The sequence below is a fragment of the Hypanus sabinus genome, chromosome 2 (genome assembly GCF_030144855.1).
Source record: "Hypanus sabinus isolate sHypSab1 chromosome 2, sHypSab1.hap1, whole genome shotgun sequence".
In the NCBI taxonomy this organism is placed as follows: domain Eukaryota; kingdom Metazoa; phylum Chordata; class Chondrichthyes; order Myliobatiformes; family Dasyatidae; genus Hypanus; species Hypanus sabinus.
Genome location: NC_082707.1, coordinates 183,495,282 through 183,514,848, shown reverse-complemented (window position 1 = coordinate 183,514,848; position 19,567 = coordinate 183,495,282). Strand labels below are relative to the sequence as shown.

General features: G+C 44.4%; 1 protein-coding gene across 2 annotated transcripts in view; it reads right to left on the bottom strand.

Annotated features, from left to right (window-relative positions):
• Positions 1-19,567, bottom strand: part of ccdc88c (coiled-coil domain containing 88C) — a 230,042-nt gene that overhangs the window by 34,462 nt on the left and 176,013 nt on the right. The window contains exons 22-26 of one of the 2 annotated variants that reach the window (XM_059960992.1): positions 18,006-18,192; positions 15,911-16,056; positions 10,419-10,508; positions 8,974-9,191; positions 895-5,259 (exon numbers count right to left, since the gene is read on the bottom strand). In XM_059960992.1, the coding sequence (XP_059816975.1) occupies positions 5,075-5,259; positions 8,974-9,191; positions 10,419-10,508; positions 15,911-16,056; positions 18,006-18,192 (826 nt within the window). In that variant the 3' untranslated portion in view covers positions 895-5,074. Of the gene's footprint in view, positions 1-894; positions 5,260-8,973; positions 9,192-10,418; positions 10,509-15,910; positions 16,057-18,005; positions 18,193-19,567 lie in introns of those variants that run through there. The other variant, XM_059960988.1, reaches the window with a different exon arrangement.

Genomic DNA, 19,567 nt, shown 5'->3' with positions numbered 1-19,567 from the left:
AGTCCATTTTTATTTTGAGGGAAAGAGACTTGAGCTGAATTGTGCTCCTATATTCATATCCTGGTGTAAAGATGAGCTTTATTTGTCACATACACATCAAAACATAGAGTAAAATGGCTCGCTTTTGCATCAAATCAAGTCAGCAAGGATTACGCTGGGGGCAGCCTGCAAGTGTGGTCATGCTTCCAGTGCCAATAGGGCATACCCACATACTGGGAGGAGATCGGAGCCCCTGGAGGAAACCCACATGGTCACAGGGGAGCATACTCATTGCGGGCAGTGGCAGGAACTGGACCTCAATCAGTCATCGTTGGCTCTGTAAAGCCATTGCGCTAAATGCTAGACCACTGCGTTGCTCCCCATGCTACAGTGCCACCTAGTGGCCAACATACCATTTACCCTCCTAATCGCATAGTGCTCTTCTTGTCTGCTGCCCTTCAGTGACGGTACAGGTTCACAAGGGTCCCCTTTGAACTTCAATACAATCTCCTCCTGTTTAACAAGTACTCCGTGTTCTGTTTTGTGCCCCATGATGGATAACTTTACATCCTGCCAAACACTGCGTCTGCTGTGTACTGTTGGGATGACACGGTAGCGTAACACTGTTACAGTACTAGCGACCGTTTCAATTCCACTGGTGGTGGTAGAGACAGATACATTAGGGACATTTAACGGACTCTTGAGTAGGCACATGGATGTAGGAAAAGTGGAGGGTTAAGGGCTGAGTGAGTATAGAAAAGGCTTTTTCCGCAGTTGGTACATCATTGTGAGCTGAAGGGCCCATACCGTGCTTGGATGCTATATATTCTGTATACTTGTTCTATGTACATTGTCCATCTATCTTCCTTCAGCCCAGATGCTGCAAGCAGGATAAATGAAGAGGTCTGGGTCGGCTCTGAGACAAGGGGAATGAAATTAAAATGGCACGGAAACAGGTAGAGTTTACAAGCAAAATTTTATAAATTGCATACCAGTTTCCCAATGGCTAACTCCCTTGGTTCCAGCACCATCTCCTGGCCGAGCCACAAACTGCAGCTTAGCCCTGCTGTCCATTTCCCGCTGCTGACAAGACACACAACACTCTTCATGCTCGGCACTCAGCTGAGCCTTTTACTGGACAGTAACATGTAGTGAAGGAGACCGGTTCAGAGGAAGGATGTGGATGGTGGTAATGTTGCTGGATCAACCTGTCGCCCCATTACGGGGAGGAGGTGGAGACTCTGGAGAGGGTGCAGAAGTTGTTCACCAGGACGCTGGCTGGATTATGGGGCATAAGGAGAAGAGGGACAAACCTGGGTTGTTTACACTGGAGTGTTGAAGGTGGTGGAGAGACCTGATAGGAGTTTATAAAATTACGAAGAGGCACAGATAGGATAGGTAGTTGGAATCTTAGTCTCAGGCTAGAAATGAAGATGGTTAGAGATGATCAATTTCATTTGTCACACGTACATTGAAACAGTGAAATGCATCATTTGTGTCAAATCAAATCAGTGAGGATTGTGTTGAGTATCAGCGTGACAAAGCATACCCGTTACAAGCCCTAACCCGTACAACCTTTGGAATTTGGGAGGACACTGAAGCACGTGGAGCAAACCAACGCAGTCATCTAGAGGGTGTACGGTCGGTGGCAGGAATTGAACCCGATCTTACTAAAGCACCGAGCTCACTGCTGCGCTCCCATGATGTAACACTAGATGACATGCATTAAAGGCAAGATCAGGAAATTTAAAGGAGATGTGCAGAGACCGGTGGGTGCATGGAAGGGACAGTGATGGAAGCAGATAGGACGGCAGTGTTGACAGACACATCAATGTGTGGGGAACGGGTGCAGGGGTATGGATCACGCGCACACAGATGAAAATTAGTTTAATTCAGCATCATGTACGGCACAGACATTGTGGGCTGAAGGCCCAGTCTTGTGTTGTACTAAAGCTTGAAGACAAACATCATTCTGAAACATTATATTAATTCAATAAAAATTCTTAAATATACATATACATGTAAACCTGTACAGTGAAGGGTGGGTGTAATTACAGTTTTAACACTTTCCATTAAAAACATGATTTTTGATAGAAGGCAGTGATACAATATGTACAGACAATACAGATATAGAAAATATTAACACATCTAATCACTGTCACATAATGCCTGCAGTTGAAATAATCACTGTTAAAAATAAATAATTGTTTTGAAAAAATCTTTAAAAACCATCTGTAGCCCAGTTCAGCAACTGTGCATTATTTGCAAACCTCAAACGACATGAGCGCTGGAAGCAGTATGCAGACTCAACACGATACAGTTAGTTCAGCAGGGACAGACAATAAGCTGCACGACTCCCTGGCCTGCCTCCCCGATGATACACTGATACCAGTTATACTTTACCGAACTGATTACCGCCCATACAAAACTAATGTATCAGTATTGCTGATAAAGATGAACTTTAAAAACCTACAGAGAAACGTGTCATTTGACTCAATGGCCAACGCAGTCCAAAGACGTGCTGGTGGCAGCCCACGAGTGTCACTGACATAGCGTGCCCACAACTCACCATGAATACAGATGGCGGCAGAATTGAACCCAGGTCGCTGATGCTGTAAAGCATTAAGCTAACTGCTACGATTCCCACTGACACTAGCGAGCCCTCTGCTGACCTCACTCACTGTCGACAAGCACACACACACATCATCATCCTGATGGAGGGTCTCAGCCTACAACGCTGATTATCTACCTCCCTCCACAGATGCTGCCCGAGTTTCTCCAGCACTCTGTTATGTGTTGGGAGCTGGATAACTCTCAGCATGTAGTCACTGTGCTTGGAATATTCACTGCATTGCAATAGTCTCCGCTGAAAATGAAATGTTGAATACTACAGGGCATGCATTTAAGGTGAGAGGGGGAAAGATTAAAGGGGATGTGTTATAGAGTCGTAGAGTGCGAAAGCACAGAAACAGGACCTTCAGCCTATCTAGTCTGTGCTGAACTGTTATTTTGCCTAGACCCATCAAACTGCATCTGGACTACAGATATCCAATTCATGTAGCTGTCCAAACTTCTCTTAAAGGAAGTACAGGGAAGTTTTTTTTTTAATTACACTGTCTAGAACGGGCTGCAAGGGGTTGTGGTGGAAGCAGATACAATGATGATGTTTAAGAGGCACATTACTGTGGATATGGATTACATACAGGCAGAAGAGGTTTAGTTTAATTTAGCATCGTTTTTGGTGCAGTCATCTGCAGGCCCTTCAGCCCACAATACTGTGCCAACCTTTTAACCTATTCTAAGGACAACCTAATCCTCCCCTCCCACATAACCTTCTATTTTTCTTTCAATCATATGCCTATCTAGTCTTTTTAATGTCTCTAATGTATCTGCCTCCACCACCACCCTGGCATGGTGTTTTACACACCCACCATTGTCTGCATTAAAAACTTACCACTATACTTTCCTGCAATCACCTTAAAATGATGCTCCTCCCCCATAACAGACATTTCAGTCCTGGGAAAAGTCTCTGTCTGCCCACTCTACTTCCTCTTGTCGTCTTGTACACCTCTACAAAGACCTACATTTTATTTGGTTAATGCTGTCTCAGAATAGCAAGTGGGATTTAGGGTTTTAGTTTGTGGGCGTGCTGCCCTTCACGCTTTCAGTCCTTGATTTTTGGTTTTAGCTTTCAATGCTAACCGCCTCCATGATTGCCCTGCACTCTTCACCGCCATCAGACGAGCTCCACCTTCCATCAGGGCTACAAGCTGAATGACTGCTCTCCTCTAAGACATCGGAAGCTGCTAGGAAAGGAAGGGAGGTAACGATGATATCACGCCCAGTAGAAGCAGAGAGAGCAACAAGAGTGGCAGCATTGGCACATAGCAGGATGGGCAAGAAACCGGTCAATCCTGAGACTGGGGAAGGAGAGCACGAGACAGGTAGCTTCATGGGCAACAATCATTGCATTGCAGCTGGCCACTTATAAACATAGGTGTAAGCACAGGTAATGAAGTTCATAATTTGGGGTGAACTTTTTGTTTATAGTGAAACTTGTACACTTTGTGGACTGCAGAGAAGGGTATCGCTTGTTCTCACTTTAGTTGTGTGTTGGGGAAAAATATTCACAGTGAAATGGAGTGCTATTAACCCAGCATGCAAGGCACATGGGAAACTGCTCTATTCACTGTATGGAGCTCTATGGGCACCCAGTCCCCTTATAGAGAGGTTTCCCTGTCACATTGCATGCTGGATAGAAAGGTCCTCCATTGTATCACCAAATTCCATGCTGAGCCACTGACTGTTGTATGTTGTGTATGCCAAGGTTGTCTGTGTTTGTAGGTTGTGTCTGTAGTGTCATGGGGTCGCTTGTGTGCCTTAGTGTGCAACTAACCCACATTTCTCAATAACCACCGGTGTCTATGGGCATCAGGTGTGCGCAGTTTGGGGAACCGTCTTTTCAGTGACAATAGCTGTGGAGAAAGTGGATAAGGATCTTTTTCCAAATCTGTCTGGTGAAGGAGGGAGTGGTGTCTGTCCGAGGGAAGGCCAAAGTCCGTCCGCTGAGCAAGTGCATGGATGCACGTGTCCACCTGGCAGTGTGGGGCGGTCCGTGTTGTTCCTCAGCATTCACTTGTACAAGTTTCACTCTCCAATTAAAAAATGCCAGAAGGGACAAATTCAAAAACTAAAAAGTCATCCCTTTATGACAGTTTTCAGTTCTTACTCCGGAAACGCACCAAATTTGGGTTTGTAAAGGAAACATTAATGCACTGGAGCACAGAAGCGTGTTGTTACTTACATCTGAAATGCTCAGAGACTCAAATGCTCAGTTTAATTCTGTGTTGCACAATCCGGAATCATGGATGACTGGCTCTACTTTGAAATCTTTGGCACCAACGTGCCAGATGTAGTATTTCAATTGATCTGTTTTTAATTTAATTTTTAATTCCTTTACACTTTTGGAGTCAGCGTTGTCATTGACATCGTCACAATCTGTCAGGCAATGTGGCCCCTGGCTCCTCTCCTGTGCCTCCATTCTGTGGTGCCTTTGGGTGGGGATGGTGATGGGACACGAGGAATAGGGGGGGGATTAGAAATTGCCACAGTCAGAGATGTGTAGAAGTGAATCACTGGCAGAGTCCGATGTGTCATTGGAAGACCACAGACGGAGACCCATGGACAGCGAATGGCGATGGTTGCTTGGGCTCAATGGTTTCTCCTGGAGCTTTTCTTTACTTTTACTCCTTAGAAAGGCAAACCTTTTCCGGGTAGGCACTTAAGTGAGGTCAGAAAAGAAATTCCAGCACCCCAGTAATCGGGGGAGCAGAGAAGGAGAAATAAGGGGAAAAAAATGAAATTGAAAACAAAAATTACATTAAATAAAATCAATGCAACAATTCCCCCATCCCAACCAGAGGTAATTTCATTCTGACTAGAATCATCAATGGAAAATGATTTGCTGCATCACTTCAGTAATAATAATGCAAACTTTACAAAAACATTATTTTCTAAATGTAGTCACGAGGAAATCTGCAGATGCTGGAAATTCCAGCAACACACACAAAATGCTGGTGGAACACAGCAGACCAGGCAGCATCTGTAGGGAGAAGCACTGTCGTCGTTTTGGGCCGAGACCCTTCGTCAGGACTAACTGAAAGGAAAGATAGTAAGAGTTCAAATCTCTTACTATCCTGACGAAGGGTCTCGGCCCGAAACGTCAACAGTGCTTCTCCCTACAGATGCTGCCTGGCCTGCTGTGTTCCATCAGCATTTTGTGTGTGTTGCTTTCTAAATGTACTGCTTGGCTCAAATGTCATCCATAAGTTTGCCAGTGACACCACTGTTGTGGTAGAACCTCAGAGAGCAATGAGGTGGCGCACAGGAGTGAGATACGTGATTGAGTGGCGTCACAACAACTGTGCACTCGGTGTCAGCAAGACCAAGAACTGACTGTAGACTTCAGGAGAGGGGTGCAGGGTGAACTCACGCCTGTCCTCTTTGAAGGGTCAGTGGTGCATAGGGTCAGCAGCTTAGAGATCCTGGGCATCAGCACCTCGAAGAATGCCTCCTGGGCCCATCGAAGCAATCATGGAGAAGGCAAGCCAGCAGCTCCAACTTGTTAGATTTAGGTGTCACCAAACACCCTAGCAAATTTCTACTGATGTACGATGATGGAGAGCATTCTGACAATGGAGGTTCCAATGCACAGGATCACAAGGGGCTGCAGAGGGCTGTAGACTCAGCCAGTTCCATCACTGGCACAACCCTCCTAACCACTGGCAACAGCTTCAAAAGGCAGTGCTTCAAGAAGGTGGCATCCATTATTAAGGACCCTCACCATCTGGGATGTGTCCTCCCTCATTACCATCAAGGAGGTACAAGATCCTGAAGACCAGCACTCAACAGTTTAGAAACAGCTTCTTCCCCACTGTGTTCAGATTTCTGAATAGTCCATGAACACCACCTTATCATTCATTTTTACACTATTTATTTATTTTTGCAGTTTATAACAATTTTATTCCTTTGCACTGTGCTTCTGCCACAAAGCAACAAATTACATGTCACATGCCAGTGATAATGCATCTGATTCTGGTTCTAGTAATCTGGCATTTGAAAACTGTTCATTATTAATGAAAACTGTTATTAATCATTTTTATTAATTAAACATGCAGCTGGTTCCACCAGGCGAGGAGACCGGCTGCTTTTACACTTGTCTGACCTGTGTGTGACTCCAAACCCACCCCACACATCTAACAGCCTGGTGGACCTCCCAGTTATACTATTATCACAGCTACACCTATTTGTGACACCAGATCCAATCCTGACAGGTTAATTCCTTGAAACAGACTGGTGGATCTCCGAGCTGTATCATTATCACAGCTACATGACTCCAGACCCAAACATTACAAATAACTCCTTGAAACTGGTGCATTTCCCAGTTGTACCATTACTTTAAGGTTCACAGTTAAACAGCAGCAACTCAAGAAGGCAGCTTCTTGAGATCAGACAGGGCTGGACAATAAACAGGAGACTAGTGGGAGCTTATAGTCTCAGCAAGTCCCAAAGAAATTGGTATTGGTGTTGGAATATTATTGTCACAAGCATGGAGACACACTGAAAGTCTTATCTAGGTGTGTGTGTGTGTGTGTGTGTGTGTGTGTGTCTCTCTCTCTCATCAAGAATATAGCCAAAATTCCTGTTTTTTATTTGGGACTGTGCCACAATAGGGCAAGACTCTGTTACCAATCAGTTTCTAACTAGCATCGGTCATGTGCACTTTTGCGGCCATTAGACACTACACCGTACTTAGAGTGAATGGTTCTTAAATAGCATCAGGTGCATGTGTTCTTTTTCAAAAAGCAGTGATTTCTGTCACTGAATGTTGGTGAGTAATAAACAATAAAACAATTCCAAACTGGTTTGCTTGCTGCAGAAATGGCTGGGAGTGAAAATGAAATTATTTCACTACAAATTAGGAACTATGAAGAATTTGAAGGTATCAACAATCATCCTGAATATTACAATGAAAATGAGGATCTGAAGGATGCAATCGTTGATAGCATTATATGAAAGCACTAGGGATTTTCTGCACTAGATGTCCACACGGATTTTGTTCATTTACAGTCAAACAAAAGAACACAGCAGTGTGCATTGGATGAATTCCTTGATTACTAACTATTAGTAATCAGATTGACAGGTCTCATTTGTTCTGTTTTTCATTTAATATGTAATTTGTTATTCAGACACTAGTTTGTCTTTTTTGTACCTTTTTAACTATTTCTATGAAACTTTGGCTAATTGGGGCAGCCACTTAATTGAGCCAAAATGTACTTTTCCAGTGTGCCCCAATTAACCAGAACATAGAGTAAAAATATATATTACTTACTGTGATTTATAGTTTTTTTAATGTATTGCACCGCACAGCTGGTGCAAAACAGCGAATTTCATGGCGCGTGTCAGTGATAATAAACCTGATTCTGATGTAGTGCGTTGATGCAGAATAAAGCTTCATAGCTATGGAGAAAGTGCAGTGCTGGTAAAGAGTAAGGTGCAAGATCCTAATGAGGTAGATTGTGAGGTCAAGAGTCTATCTTATCACACTCTTAATGGGAACAATTTTTAATCTTATGAAGCAGGAATTGCTGAGTCTCTAAATTCACACCAGTCTCTTCTTTGACACCTTGGTTCAGAACCATCAGCGGTAGCTGATGTTACTCATTACTAAATAAACTTGAGACAGGACTAGGCAAGAGTCACCAACATGTGGCAAAAACTCAACATGATCTCTGGGGATACAATCCCAGTTCAATTTTGACAGAACCCCATCCATAACAAATCACTCACTCCGAAGCAGTGATAGCAGTCTGCATCATCTACAAAATGCACTGCAGCAACTACCAAGACTGCAGCTTTCAAACCCACTACCTCTACCAGCAAGAAGGACGAAAGCAGTCAAAGCATTGTTCTCCAGGCCACACAGCACCCTAACTTGGAAATATATCGCTGTTCCTTCACCGTTTGCTGGGTCAAAATCCTGCAGCTCTCTCCCTAACAGCACTGTGGGCATACCCACAACTCAGGGACTGCAGCGGTTCAAGAAGGCAGGTCACCCCTGTCTTCTCAGGAGCAATTAGGGATGGGCAGTTAAGTACTGACTCGGAGTGTGAAGACCAGACCTTTGAAGGATGGGGTCCTTTCCAATCCCAGCTCCACGAGTTCAGTCTTAAGGCTGCATGGTCAACTACTCAGTGTGTTCCAGATAACTTGGGGCGGTCTAATCAGTGACGTCCATGTTCCGAAAACAACAAAAATAAAATCAATGAACAGTCAAAGTGAACACAGGAAGACTCAGGGTCAATGCAGAAACATCCCTTGGATGACTTGATGAAACTCAGTAATACACTGAACAGGTGACAGCACTGAAGCCAATGAACCAGTCTTAGGTTCAGGCCATTCCATGAAGGATCACCACTCACTACTCCACCTTACCTTTACTGGGTGTACATGGAGGTGGTTCCTCCAGTGAGTTGGACCCTTGTGAGGATCCGTCCAGACTCGCTCCCTGTCCCTGAGAAGCATTCGGCTCAGTCGCTACCTCTGCTGGTTCCGTTTGGCGGGCCTGCCCTTCGACGGCCTGCTTCTTGGCACTCTCCTTTCTTGGTTTCATGAGCTTAACCAATGCCTTTGCAGTCACCCAGTTGTTCCTCCTTGAGGGAAAAAAAACAAATAACTTGTTACCAACCATAAAGAGAATCTTATTTTGCTGCCGGACATAATGAAAGCCTGAAGAAACAGTGGTAATTTCATCACTGCATCCTCTCAGCTGCCTCCACTTCGAAGAAAACACACCCACCCTATCCAGCTGTGCTGTTATCTTTAGGGAACCTTTTTCCTCAATACTTCTCAAGGATGTAACGTTCATTGTGTATACTTTACCCTCAGTAGTACTCCCAAAATCACCCTAAATTTATCAGGATTAGGTTCCATCTGCCAGTATCTTACAAAGTGATGAATATCAAATAGTTGCCTAGTCCATTCTGGTCAGCATGGACCTGTTGAGCCAAAAGGCCTGTTTCCAGTCTGTATGACACTGTGACTATCCTCCTCACTATCAATAACACTGCAGACCATTGTATCATTTGCAAACTTACTAATTTTAGCTCATATCTAGATTGCTCATGCACTGAGGAGCTGCGTTACATTCAAAGGTTGAATAGATTAGGACTTTATTCCCCGGAACATATGAGAGTAGGGGGAAGATGTGATAGAAGTATATAAAATGAAGAGGGGTATAGAGAAGGTAAATGCATGCAGGCTTTTTCTACTGAAGTTGGGTGAAACTAGAACTAGAGCTCATAGGTTAGAGGTGAAAGGTGAAGTACTTGAGGAGAATCTGAGGAGGGAACCTCTTCACTCAAAGGCTGATGTGAGTGTGGATCAAGCTTCTAGTAGAAGTGGTGGATGTGGGTTTGATTGCAGCATTTACGAGAGGGATTGGAGGGATTGCAAAGGGCTCTGGTCCAGGTGAGGGTCAATGCGACCGAGCAGAACAATAGTTCAGCATTGGCTAAGAGCCCTTTTGCACTGCAGTGCTCTATGATCCTGTAACAAACAGTAAGGGACACCAGTACTGATCTTTGAGGTACACCACAGACTTCCAATCACAATAGCAGCCCTCCACCATTACCCTCTACCTTCTGTTACAAAGACAGCTTTGCAACCAATTTGCCATCTTGCCTCGGATCACGTGAGCTTCAACATTTAACCATTTTCCCAAGTTGACCTCATCAAAGGCCTTAGTGAAGTCCAGGAAGACCACATAAACCACACCACCCTCATCAGCAGTCTCGTCCGCATTGAGGGAGGGTTTTCGCTCATTACCCGTGACACAGAGGCACCTCGCAGGCTATTTAATTTTCAATGTAAGGCGTTACCTTTTTGGAGTTGCCTCATAGAATTTATACTGGTCCATTATTTTCTCTTCCAATTTCTCCTTTTGCCTTCGAAGGGAGTTTAACCTGTCTCTGAAAAGGGAAATAAAGTATAACAATGGATTATTACAGGATTCCTGAGGTTTTGATGTCAACCAAGAACAAGCCTCCAAGTTCTGCTCCCTATAGTGGGGGAAATCTAGGGCCAGAGGTCACAGCTTCAGAATAGAAGGATATCCTTTTAGAACAGAAATGGGGAGGGATATCTTTAGCCAGAGGGTGGGAATCTGTGGAATTCATTGCCACAGCCAGCTTTGAATGCCATGTCATTGGGTACAGTTAAAGTTGAAGTTGATAGGCTCTGGATTAGCCAGGGCATCGAAGGTTACTGGGAGAAGACAGGAGAATGGGGTTGAGAGGGATAGTAAATCAGCCTACATAGGCTGAGTGGCTTAATTCTACTTTTAAGCGTAATGGTCTTGTAGTCTTCTGCAATTCCAATTTAGGGACAAGCAGTGCTAATTTCTTGTGAGAGCTTTTCAGTTCATAATTGATTGCATAGGTATTCACCCCCTTTAATATGACACACCAAATCACCACTGATGCAGCCAATTAGTTTTAGAAGTTGCATAATTAGCTAAATGGAGATCACCTGCATGCAGTAAAGATGTTTCAATTGATTGTAGAAAAAATACACCTGTATCTGGAAAGTCCATTTGCTGGTGAGTCAGTATCCTGGCAAAAACTAGACCAAGAAGACAAAAGAATACTCCAGGCATCTCTACAAAAAGGTTGTTAAAAAGCACAAAACAGGAGATGGATACAAAAAAATTTCCACATCACTGTATATCCCTTGGAGTACAGTTACGTCAATCATCAAGAAATGGAAAGAATATGGCTTAGCTGTAAATTGGCCTAGAGCAGGCTGTCCTCAAAAACTGAGTGACAGTGCAAGAAGGGGACTAGTGAGGGAGGCCACCAAGAGATTTATGACAACTCTGGAGGAGTTACAAGCTTCAGTGGCTGAGATGGGAGACTGCGCTTACAACAACTGTTGCCTGGGTTCTTCGCCAGTCGCAGCTTTATGACAGAATGGCAAAGAGAAAGCCACTGTTGAAAAAAAACTCCCATGAAATCTCAGCTAGAGTTTGCCAGAAGGCGTGTGGGAGACTCTAAAATCAGCTGGAAGCAGGTTCTATGTCCTGATGAAACCAAAATTGAGCTTTCTGGCCATCAGACTAGACGCTATGTTTGGTGGAAGTCAAACACTGAACATCATGAAAAGCATATTGTCCATGAAGCATAGTGGTGGCTGCATCCTGCTGTGAGGATGCTTCACTGCAGCAGGCCCTGGAAGGCTTGTGAAGGTAGTGGATAAAGTGAATGCAGCAAAATAAAGGAAATCCCGGGGGAAAACCTGATGCACTCTGCAAGAGAACTGTGACTTGGGAGAAGATTTGTTTTTCAGGAAGACAATGACCCCCAAGCACAAAGCCAAGCTATACAGGAATAGCTTAAAAACAACAAAGTTAATGTCCTGGAGTGGCCAAGTCAGAGTCCAGACCTCAATCCCATTGATATTACTGCTGGACTTGAAAAGGGCTGTTCACTCATGTTCCCCATGCAATCTGACAGGGCTTGAGCAGTTTTGTAAAGAAGAACAGGGAAAAATGTGCAAAGCTGATAGAGACCTATCCACACAGGCTCAAGGCTGTAATTGCTGCCAAATGTGCATCTGCTAAATACTGACTTGAAAGGGGTGAATAATTAAGCAATCAATTAGTTTGTTTAATAATTGTAATACATTTAGACTAATTTGCAGAAATTTGTTTTCACTTTGACATGAAAGAGTCTTTTTCTGTTGATCAGTGTTAAAAAAGCCAAATTAAATCCACCGTGGTTCAATGTGGTAAAACAATAAAACATGAAAACTTCCAAGAGGGGTGAATACTGTTTATAGGCACTGTGCATGCTGCTATTTTGGTATTTATGCACATTTTATTCCACATGTTTATTTTAATTGCTATATTTTATATAATTCTTTTCAATTGTTGAATGTTTTTTGATGAATGTCACACCCTTGATCCTTGACATAGGAGCAGAATTGGCCCATTAAATCTTCTCCAGTATTCAATCACGGCTGATTGAATTTTCCTCTCAACCCCATTCCTCCACCTGCTCCCTATAAATGTTTATGAATCCCAATCAGAATCAGTATTTCTCACTCTTGTATGCCTGCTCGTCAACATCTGAGATTCTACCAACAAAGGTTCTATCCTCAGCAAATTTATAGATGGCAATTGAGCAATGCCTAGCCACATGGTCATGGGTGCAGAGAGAGCAGAGCAGTGGGCTACGCACATGTCCCTGTGGAGCACTAGTGTTAATTGTTAGCAATGCGGAAATGTTATATCTGATCACACAGATTGTGGTCTTCTGCTTCGCAAGTCAAGGATTCAGTTGCAGAGGGAGGTACAGAGGCCCAGGTTCTGTAGCTTTTTGATCATAACTGTAGAAATGGTGAATGTTAAACATTAAGCTATAGTCAATTAACAGCATCCTGATATAGATATTTCTATTGTCCAAGTGATTCAAGGCCATGCAGAGAGCCAACAAAATCATGTCCACTGTAGACCTATTATGATGATTGGCAAATTGCAGTGGGTTCAGATCTTTGCTTAGGCAGGAGTTAATTCTAGCCATGACCTACCTCCCAAACACTTCATCACTTCATGGAGTGCTACTGGGCGATAGTCATTAAGGCAGCTCATACTAATCTTCTTAGGCAATGGTATAATTGTTGCCCTTTTGAGGCAGGTGGGAACTTGTGAATAAAGTTGATTCTTGACCTTTGATCTTGTGCTTTCTACCCATAAAGGTTAAAGCCTGTGGACATGCGATTCAGAGGGGATCCTGAATGTATTTTCAAGGATATTACCACCAGGTTGCCCAGTCAATAGCTCTGATTACGTCCCTACCAGATTCCATGGTAACATGGGGATGCCACGGTTAGTGCAACCACTTCACAGTGCCGGCAATCACTGATCAGATTCCCGTGATTGATTGATTCCCGCTGCTGTCCGTAAAGAGTTTGTACATTCTCCCCTTGACTGTGTGGGTTCCTCCGGTTCCCTCCCATCTTTCTAAGACGTACGGGTTAGGATAAGTGAGTTGTGGGAACACTATGTTAGCACTGGAAGCATAGCAACACCTGTGGGCTGCCCCCAGCATTCCTCAGACTGTGTTGGTCATTAATACAAAACAATGCATTTGACTGTACGTTTCCAAGCACAGATGCTATATATATATATCTAATCTGCCTCTTCATTTGACACCTTGACAGGTTTTCGTGGAATGCGAAGTGTATCTCACCGGTACATCACTGAACCAGTACTGCAGATAGTGGGAATAATGATCCTTTGAAGCGAGTTTAAATCTGCCAATGTGTCTGATGCCTAAGAGCTTTAACTTTTAATCAGTTTCCTGCATGGGTCCTTATCAGAGACCACATAAACCACACTGCCCTTATCAAATATGTCTTGCCTATGGAATTTAAGTTTTACTAAAGAGAAAACAAGAATTTAAAAAAATTTACAAGGGTAATAATGTCCAAGAAGCAATTGGGCTTGTCTGATTCACTGAATGGAAGAAGCTGGTGAGGCCTCTGTTTAACTCCAGATTGTGATTGCCTCATGCACTCTTAAAATGGCCTTATTAGTGACCCAATACAAGGTGCATTAGTAAAACTAAATGTAAATAAATAATATTGAGAACATGAGTTGTAGAGTTCTTGAAAGTGACTCCTTGAAATCAGTTCGAGTTGAGGTGACTGAAGCTATCCACGCTGGTTCAGGAGCCTGATGGTTGAAGGGTAATAACTATTCCTGTAACTGCTGGTATGGGATCTAAAGTTTCTGTACATCCTTTCTGATGGCAGCAGCAGGAAGAGACCATGGCCTGCATGGTGGGGTTCCTTGATGAAAGATGCAGCACTCCTTGTAAATGGGGGGGGGGGGGGAGTAATTTTTGCCTGTAATGAACTGGGCTGTATCCATTAACTTTTTGTAGGATCTTCCATTCATGGGCATTGATGTTTCCATTCTTGTACCATGTCAGGAAAATTCCTACATTCCAGTGTAATCTTGTGCATATGCAGCTGGAGCAGTCACAAGGACTGGAGGATTTGAGAGTGACCTCTCAAAGATCAGGATTTGCTGTTTCTTGTCCTTCCACCAAAACCTATTAAAGGGTGTTCGAACTGGTCTCAAACTCGAGATTAATCTGGGCCATGCCATCTTCTCGCAGCTACCATCGGGCAGGAGGTCCAGAAGCCTGAAGCCCCACACCACCAGGTTCAGGAACACCTACCTCCCTTCAGTCATTTGGTTCTTGAGCCCACTGGCACAACCCTAATCACTACCATGGTGTAACAACTCAATGACCACTCTGATCAATTCGCAATGCAATTGACTTCTTTGTTTATTTGTGTTCTCTTTCTTGTAAAAGTTGTGTATATGAATCTGTTGACAATTCTGCCTACACCATGCTCCATGCAATTTGTTTTGCTTGTGAATGCTGCTTATCTGATGACATATGCCTGTGATGCTGCTGCACGCAAGTTTATAATTGCATCTGTGTGTCACCTACAGATGACAATAAACTCAACTTCGACTCATGATCCAATTACAGTAGTACTTGGAGTAATTGTCTTTTTATGACCTACCATTACAATCTTATTGTTCCCCTACACTGTTGACAATTTCCTTATTTGCTCTGCTCATTCTTGGTGAGTCAATAGTATAATTTCATTAAAGTGATCACTAATTTCTTATTTTTAAGTTCTTCTCACATAGCCTTGCTGGATTCAATATTGTCAGGTTCAGGAATGGCTACTGCCCTTCAACCATTTAGTTCTTGAACTAACCAGCAAAACCCTAATCAGTACAGTTCTATGACCACTTTTCACTAAAATGGACTCCGTTTCTTTTGTTCTTTTTTTCTAAAATGAGTAATTTGTTTACTTTGTGAATGCTGCTTATCTGATACTCTGTATCTGTGATGCTTTTGCAAGTAAGGTTTTCATTGCACCTGTACATTTATGGTCCTGTGCAGACAACAATAAACTTGACTTTGGGAATGTCATTGAACAAGAACAAGAAACGAGGGGAGATACAGAAATCTGAAGTCCCACACCCCAGCTACTGCTCTTCAACCATTTGCTTCTTGATCCAGACCCCAATCACTACAGTTCAGCAACACCACGGCTACTTCCACCACTTTATACTAAAAATTTTTTTGTTCTACTTTTTTTTCTTGTAAAAGTTCTGTGCAATTTGTTTTCCTTGTGAACATGCCTGTGATGTTGCTGTAAGAAACTTTTAATTCACCTGTTCGTATATGTACGTGTGCATGTGGCAATATATTTGACGTGGGAATGTTGTCGCACAGGAAAACTAGGAGAAAAGGAAAAGAGGCCGTGTCAGCCCTTGACTCACATGTACTGCTTCTGTTCCTCGTGGTACAGATCCTTGCTCTCCATGGACCGCTCGAGGAGGTTCTGGTTCTGCTGATTCAGCGTCTGAACCTGACTCAGCAGAAAGTGGTTCTCCTCCTCCAGGTTGCTCTTCAGCTGAGTCAGCAGCTTTGCAAAGACCAGAGAAAGAGAACAAGAGTGAGAAATGGAGGCAGAGACTAGAGTCTGTCTCCCCAGCCCAAACTTGAAGGGTTCTGACAACAAGCGCCTGAGGAAGATTACAAAGTTCTTGGCTCAGAATAGTTTGCTATCAGCAAGTAAACTTATTAACATTCTGGAATATATAAATATAAGATGGCAAATGTTGTTTTGGCCCTGAGGTAATGTCGCAAGCTTATAAAACCCAGGTTAGACCACACTTAGCGTACTATGTTCAGTTCAGTTAATCCACATTATAGGATTAAGAAGGTGCAGAGGAGATTTACCAGGATGCTGCCTAGATGGGAGAACACGTCTTGTGAGGATAGGCTGGGTGAGCTCTTTTCTCTTTGGAGTGAAGGACGATGAAAGTTGGCACGGTCGTGGTGTATAGGTGATAAGAGGCAGAGATCAAGTGGGCAGCCAGAGACTTGTCTCAGGGTGGTAATGGCTAATAGGAAGGGGCACAATTTTAAGGTGATTGAAGAAAAATATAGGGAGAGATGTCAGGATTTTTTTTTACACACACAAAGTGGTGGGTGCATGGAATGCCCTCATAGGGGTGATGGTAGAAGCAGATACATTAGGGACATTTAAAAAACCTCCTAGGCACATGGATGGCAGGGTGTTAATATGTCCCTAGAAAAGGAAGTATAAGGCACTCCTTCCCTCCACTAGCCTTCAGCTCACTATGGGCAAGGTGTAGCACCTGCTTAACCCCCCCACCCCCCTCGATCACAGTTGCCTAAAGCCATGAAGTTGGTGCACATCACAAGTCCTGGTTATGTGACCACTGACAATCCCTGGAGAGTATTGATAGCCGCTGATGTCACCTGTCTTGTAAAGACACTGCCCAGAAGAAGACACTGACAAACCACTTTTGTAGAAAAATTTGCCAAGAACAATCACGGTCTTTTGCCCATGTTATACGACACAGCACATAATGATGTTGACATACATGGAAGGAAGAAAAACAGAGGACTATGTAGGAGGGAGGTGTTAGATGGATCATGGAGTAGGTTGAAAGGCCTGGCACTTGTTGTGGGCTGCTGTGTGGCTCTGTTGTACTCTATACACATTATAGGGGTCACATGAAAGTAGCATTTTGACCTGAAACATTAACAATTCCTTTCCCCCAGAGGTACTGCCTTCCTCGAGCAGACTGTTTGTTGTGTGTGGATCTTTTGTTTTTAATGGCCTGCCTCTGTTCTCTATGTACCAGTTAATAATTTTATAACCATATAACAATTACAGCACGGAAACAGGCCATCTCGGCCCTTCTAGTCCGTGCCAAATGCTTACTGTCACCTAGTCCCACCTACGTGCACTCAGCCCATAACCCTCCAATCCTTATCACCAGATTACCCAACTCAAATGGGACCAAGACACAGTAGGACTGTCACCAGTGGATGAATGGGTGCACTGCTCAAGAATTAATCAAGACGTTTGGACCTGGGAAGGATTTTTAATAGAATTAATAAGGCTAAATGAGTTACATTAGTACAGCACATTAACAGGCCCTTTCAGAACAAAATGCTTGTATGGAACAATGTGCCAAATTAAATTAAATCTCTTGGTTTAGGCAGAGGCTTTATAAAGCATTGGTCACACTGGAGCACTGTGAGAATTTATGTGTCTCCTATTTGAAAAAGGACGTGCTGGAATCTGTGGCAATCAACTCCACAGATTTGCCACCCTCGTCTCCATTCTAAATGGGCATCCCTCTATTCTGAGGCTGTGTTCTCTAGTCCTAGACTCACCCACTAAAGGAACAATCCTCTTCATATCCGCTCCATCTTGGCCTTTCAATGTTCGTTAGGTTTCAATAAGATTCGCCCCCTCCACCCCAGTCTTCTAAACTCCAGTGAGTACAGGCGCAGAGCCAAACGTTAATCCCTTCATTCTCCTTCTGATATTACCTCACAGTGATTCCCAATCTTGGTTTGCGAGATGTCCAGGTTCTGGTGCTTCTCCTTCAGTTCGTGATACTGGGCCTTCCAGTGCTCCAGCTCCAGCTTGCTGCTGTTCAGACTGCTCTTGCACTCCTTGGCCAGGCCCTGCAGCCGGTCATACTCCTCCTTCAGCGCGCTGTTCAGCAAGTGCAGCCTGCAACACAAAGTGCGCGGCCTCCCGGTCAGTTGTGTGAGGGGGTGCAGGAATGGGGAGCTCACGTGGGCACCCCGCTAGAGGACAGCTCAGAGCACTGGGCACCCCACTGCCCAGAGGCAGACATGAGGGCAGAGGAGTCTAACAAGGATTGGAGGTAATTGGTTATAAAGGGAGATTGGTCCGGCTGGAGTGGGCTGTGTTCAAATCAAACTTAACACTCTCAGAGGCCCGTACTGGGGTTGGAGGACTAACTGGTGGGTGGGAGGGAGGAAAGAGGCTTGTTTTGCTGTTGCTTGTTGTGTTCTGTGTTGTCCTGCTCAACACTGCGGGTATGCTACGGTGGCGCTGGAAAGTGTTGTGACACTTCCAGCTGCCCCAAGCACAAACTTGGGCGTGTTAGTCGTTAACACAATCAATGCATGCTTCAGTGTGCATGTGATAAATAAATCTCGATCTTGAATCTTAGTGAGGTAGCAAGGGAGTCACTGGGTGAGGTAGTGAGGGAGTCACTCGGTGAGGTAGTGAGGGAGTCACTCGGTGATGTAGCGAGGGAGTCACTCGGTGAGGTAGTGAGGGAGTCACTCGGTGAGGTAGTGAGGGAGTCACTCAGTGAGGTAGCAAGGGAGTCACTTGGTGAGGTAGTGAGGGAGTCACTCGGTGAGGTAGCAAGGGAGTCACTTGGTGAGGTAGTGAGGGAGTCACTCGGTGGGGTAGCGAGGGAGTCACTCGGTGGGGTAGTGAGGGAGTCACTCGGTGAGGTAGCAAGGGAGTCACTCGGTGAGGTAGCAAGGGAGTCACTTGGTGAGGTAGTGAGGGAGTCACTCGGTGGGGTAGCGAGAGAGTCACTCGGTGGGGTAGTGAGGGAGTCACTCGGTGAGGTAGTGAGGGAGTCACTCGGTGGGGTAGTGAGGGAGTCACTCGGTGGGGTAGTGAGGGAGTCACTTGAATAGACCACAGAGCTCCCTCAAGTCGAGTTCCTTGTGTCCAGTCAATGCTTATTCCTTATCCAGTTTGGCAGTTCGTCACTAGCTTGGTCTGGGAACCTGCTGTGTATGCACTGGCTGTCTAAGCATTTTGTAGAGTGAAATGATTCAGCTTTTAAAAAGGCACCAGGGCAAGCAATGAGCAGTCTTGACTCCGACCAATGCATCCTAAGCAACACCCCTTCTCCTCACACCTTCCCTCATAGACCTCACCCATCAACTTCCTACACAGGAATTTCCCCCCCACCATACCTTCCCTCATAAAGCCCACACCTGAACTTCCTACATAGGTCCCACCCACACCTGAATGTATGGGCCCCAGCCCTCAGCTGTCCTCACACACCTTATCCCACAGGCCGTCCAGAACAGGTCTCACCCTCACCTGTCCT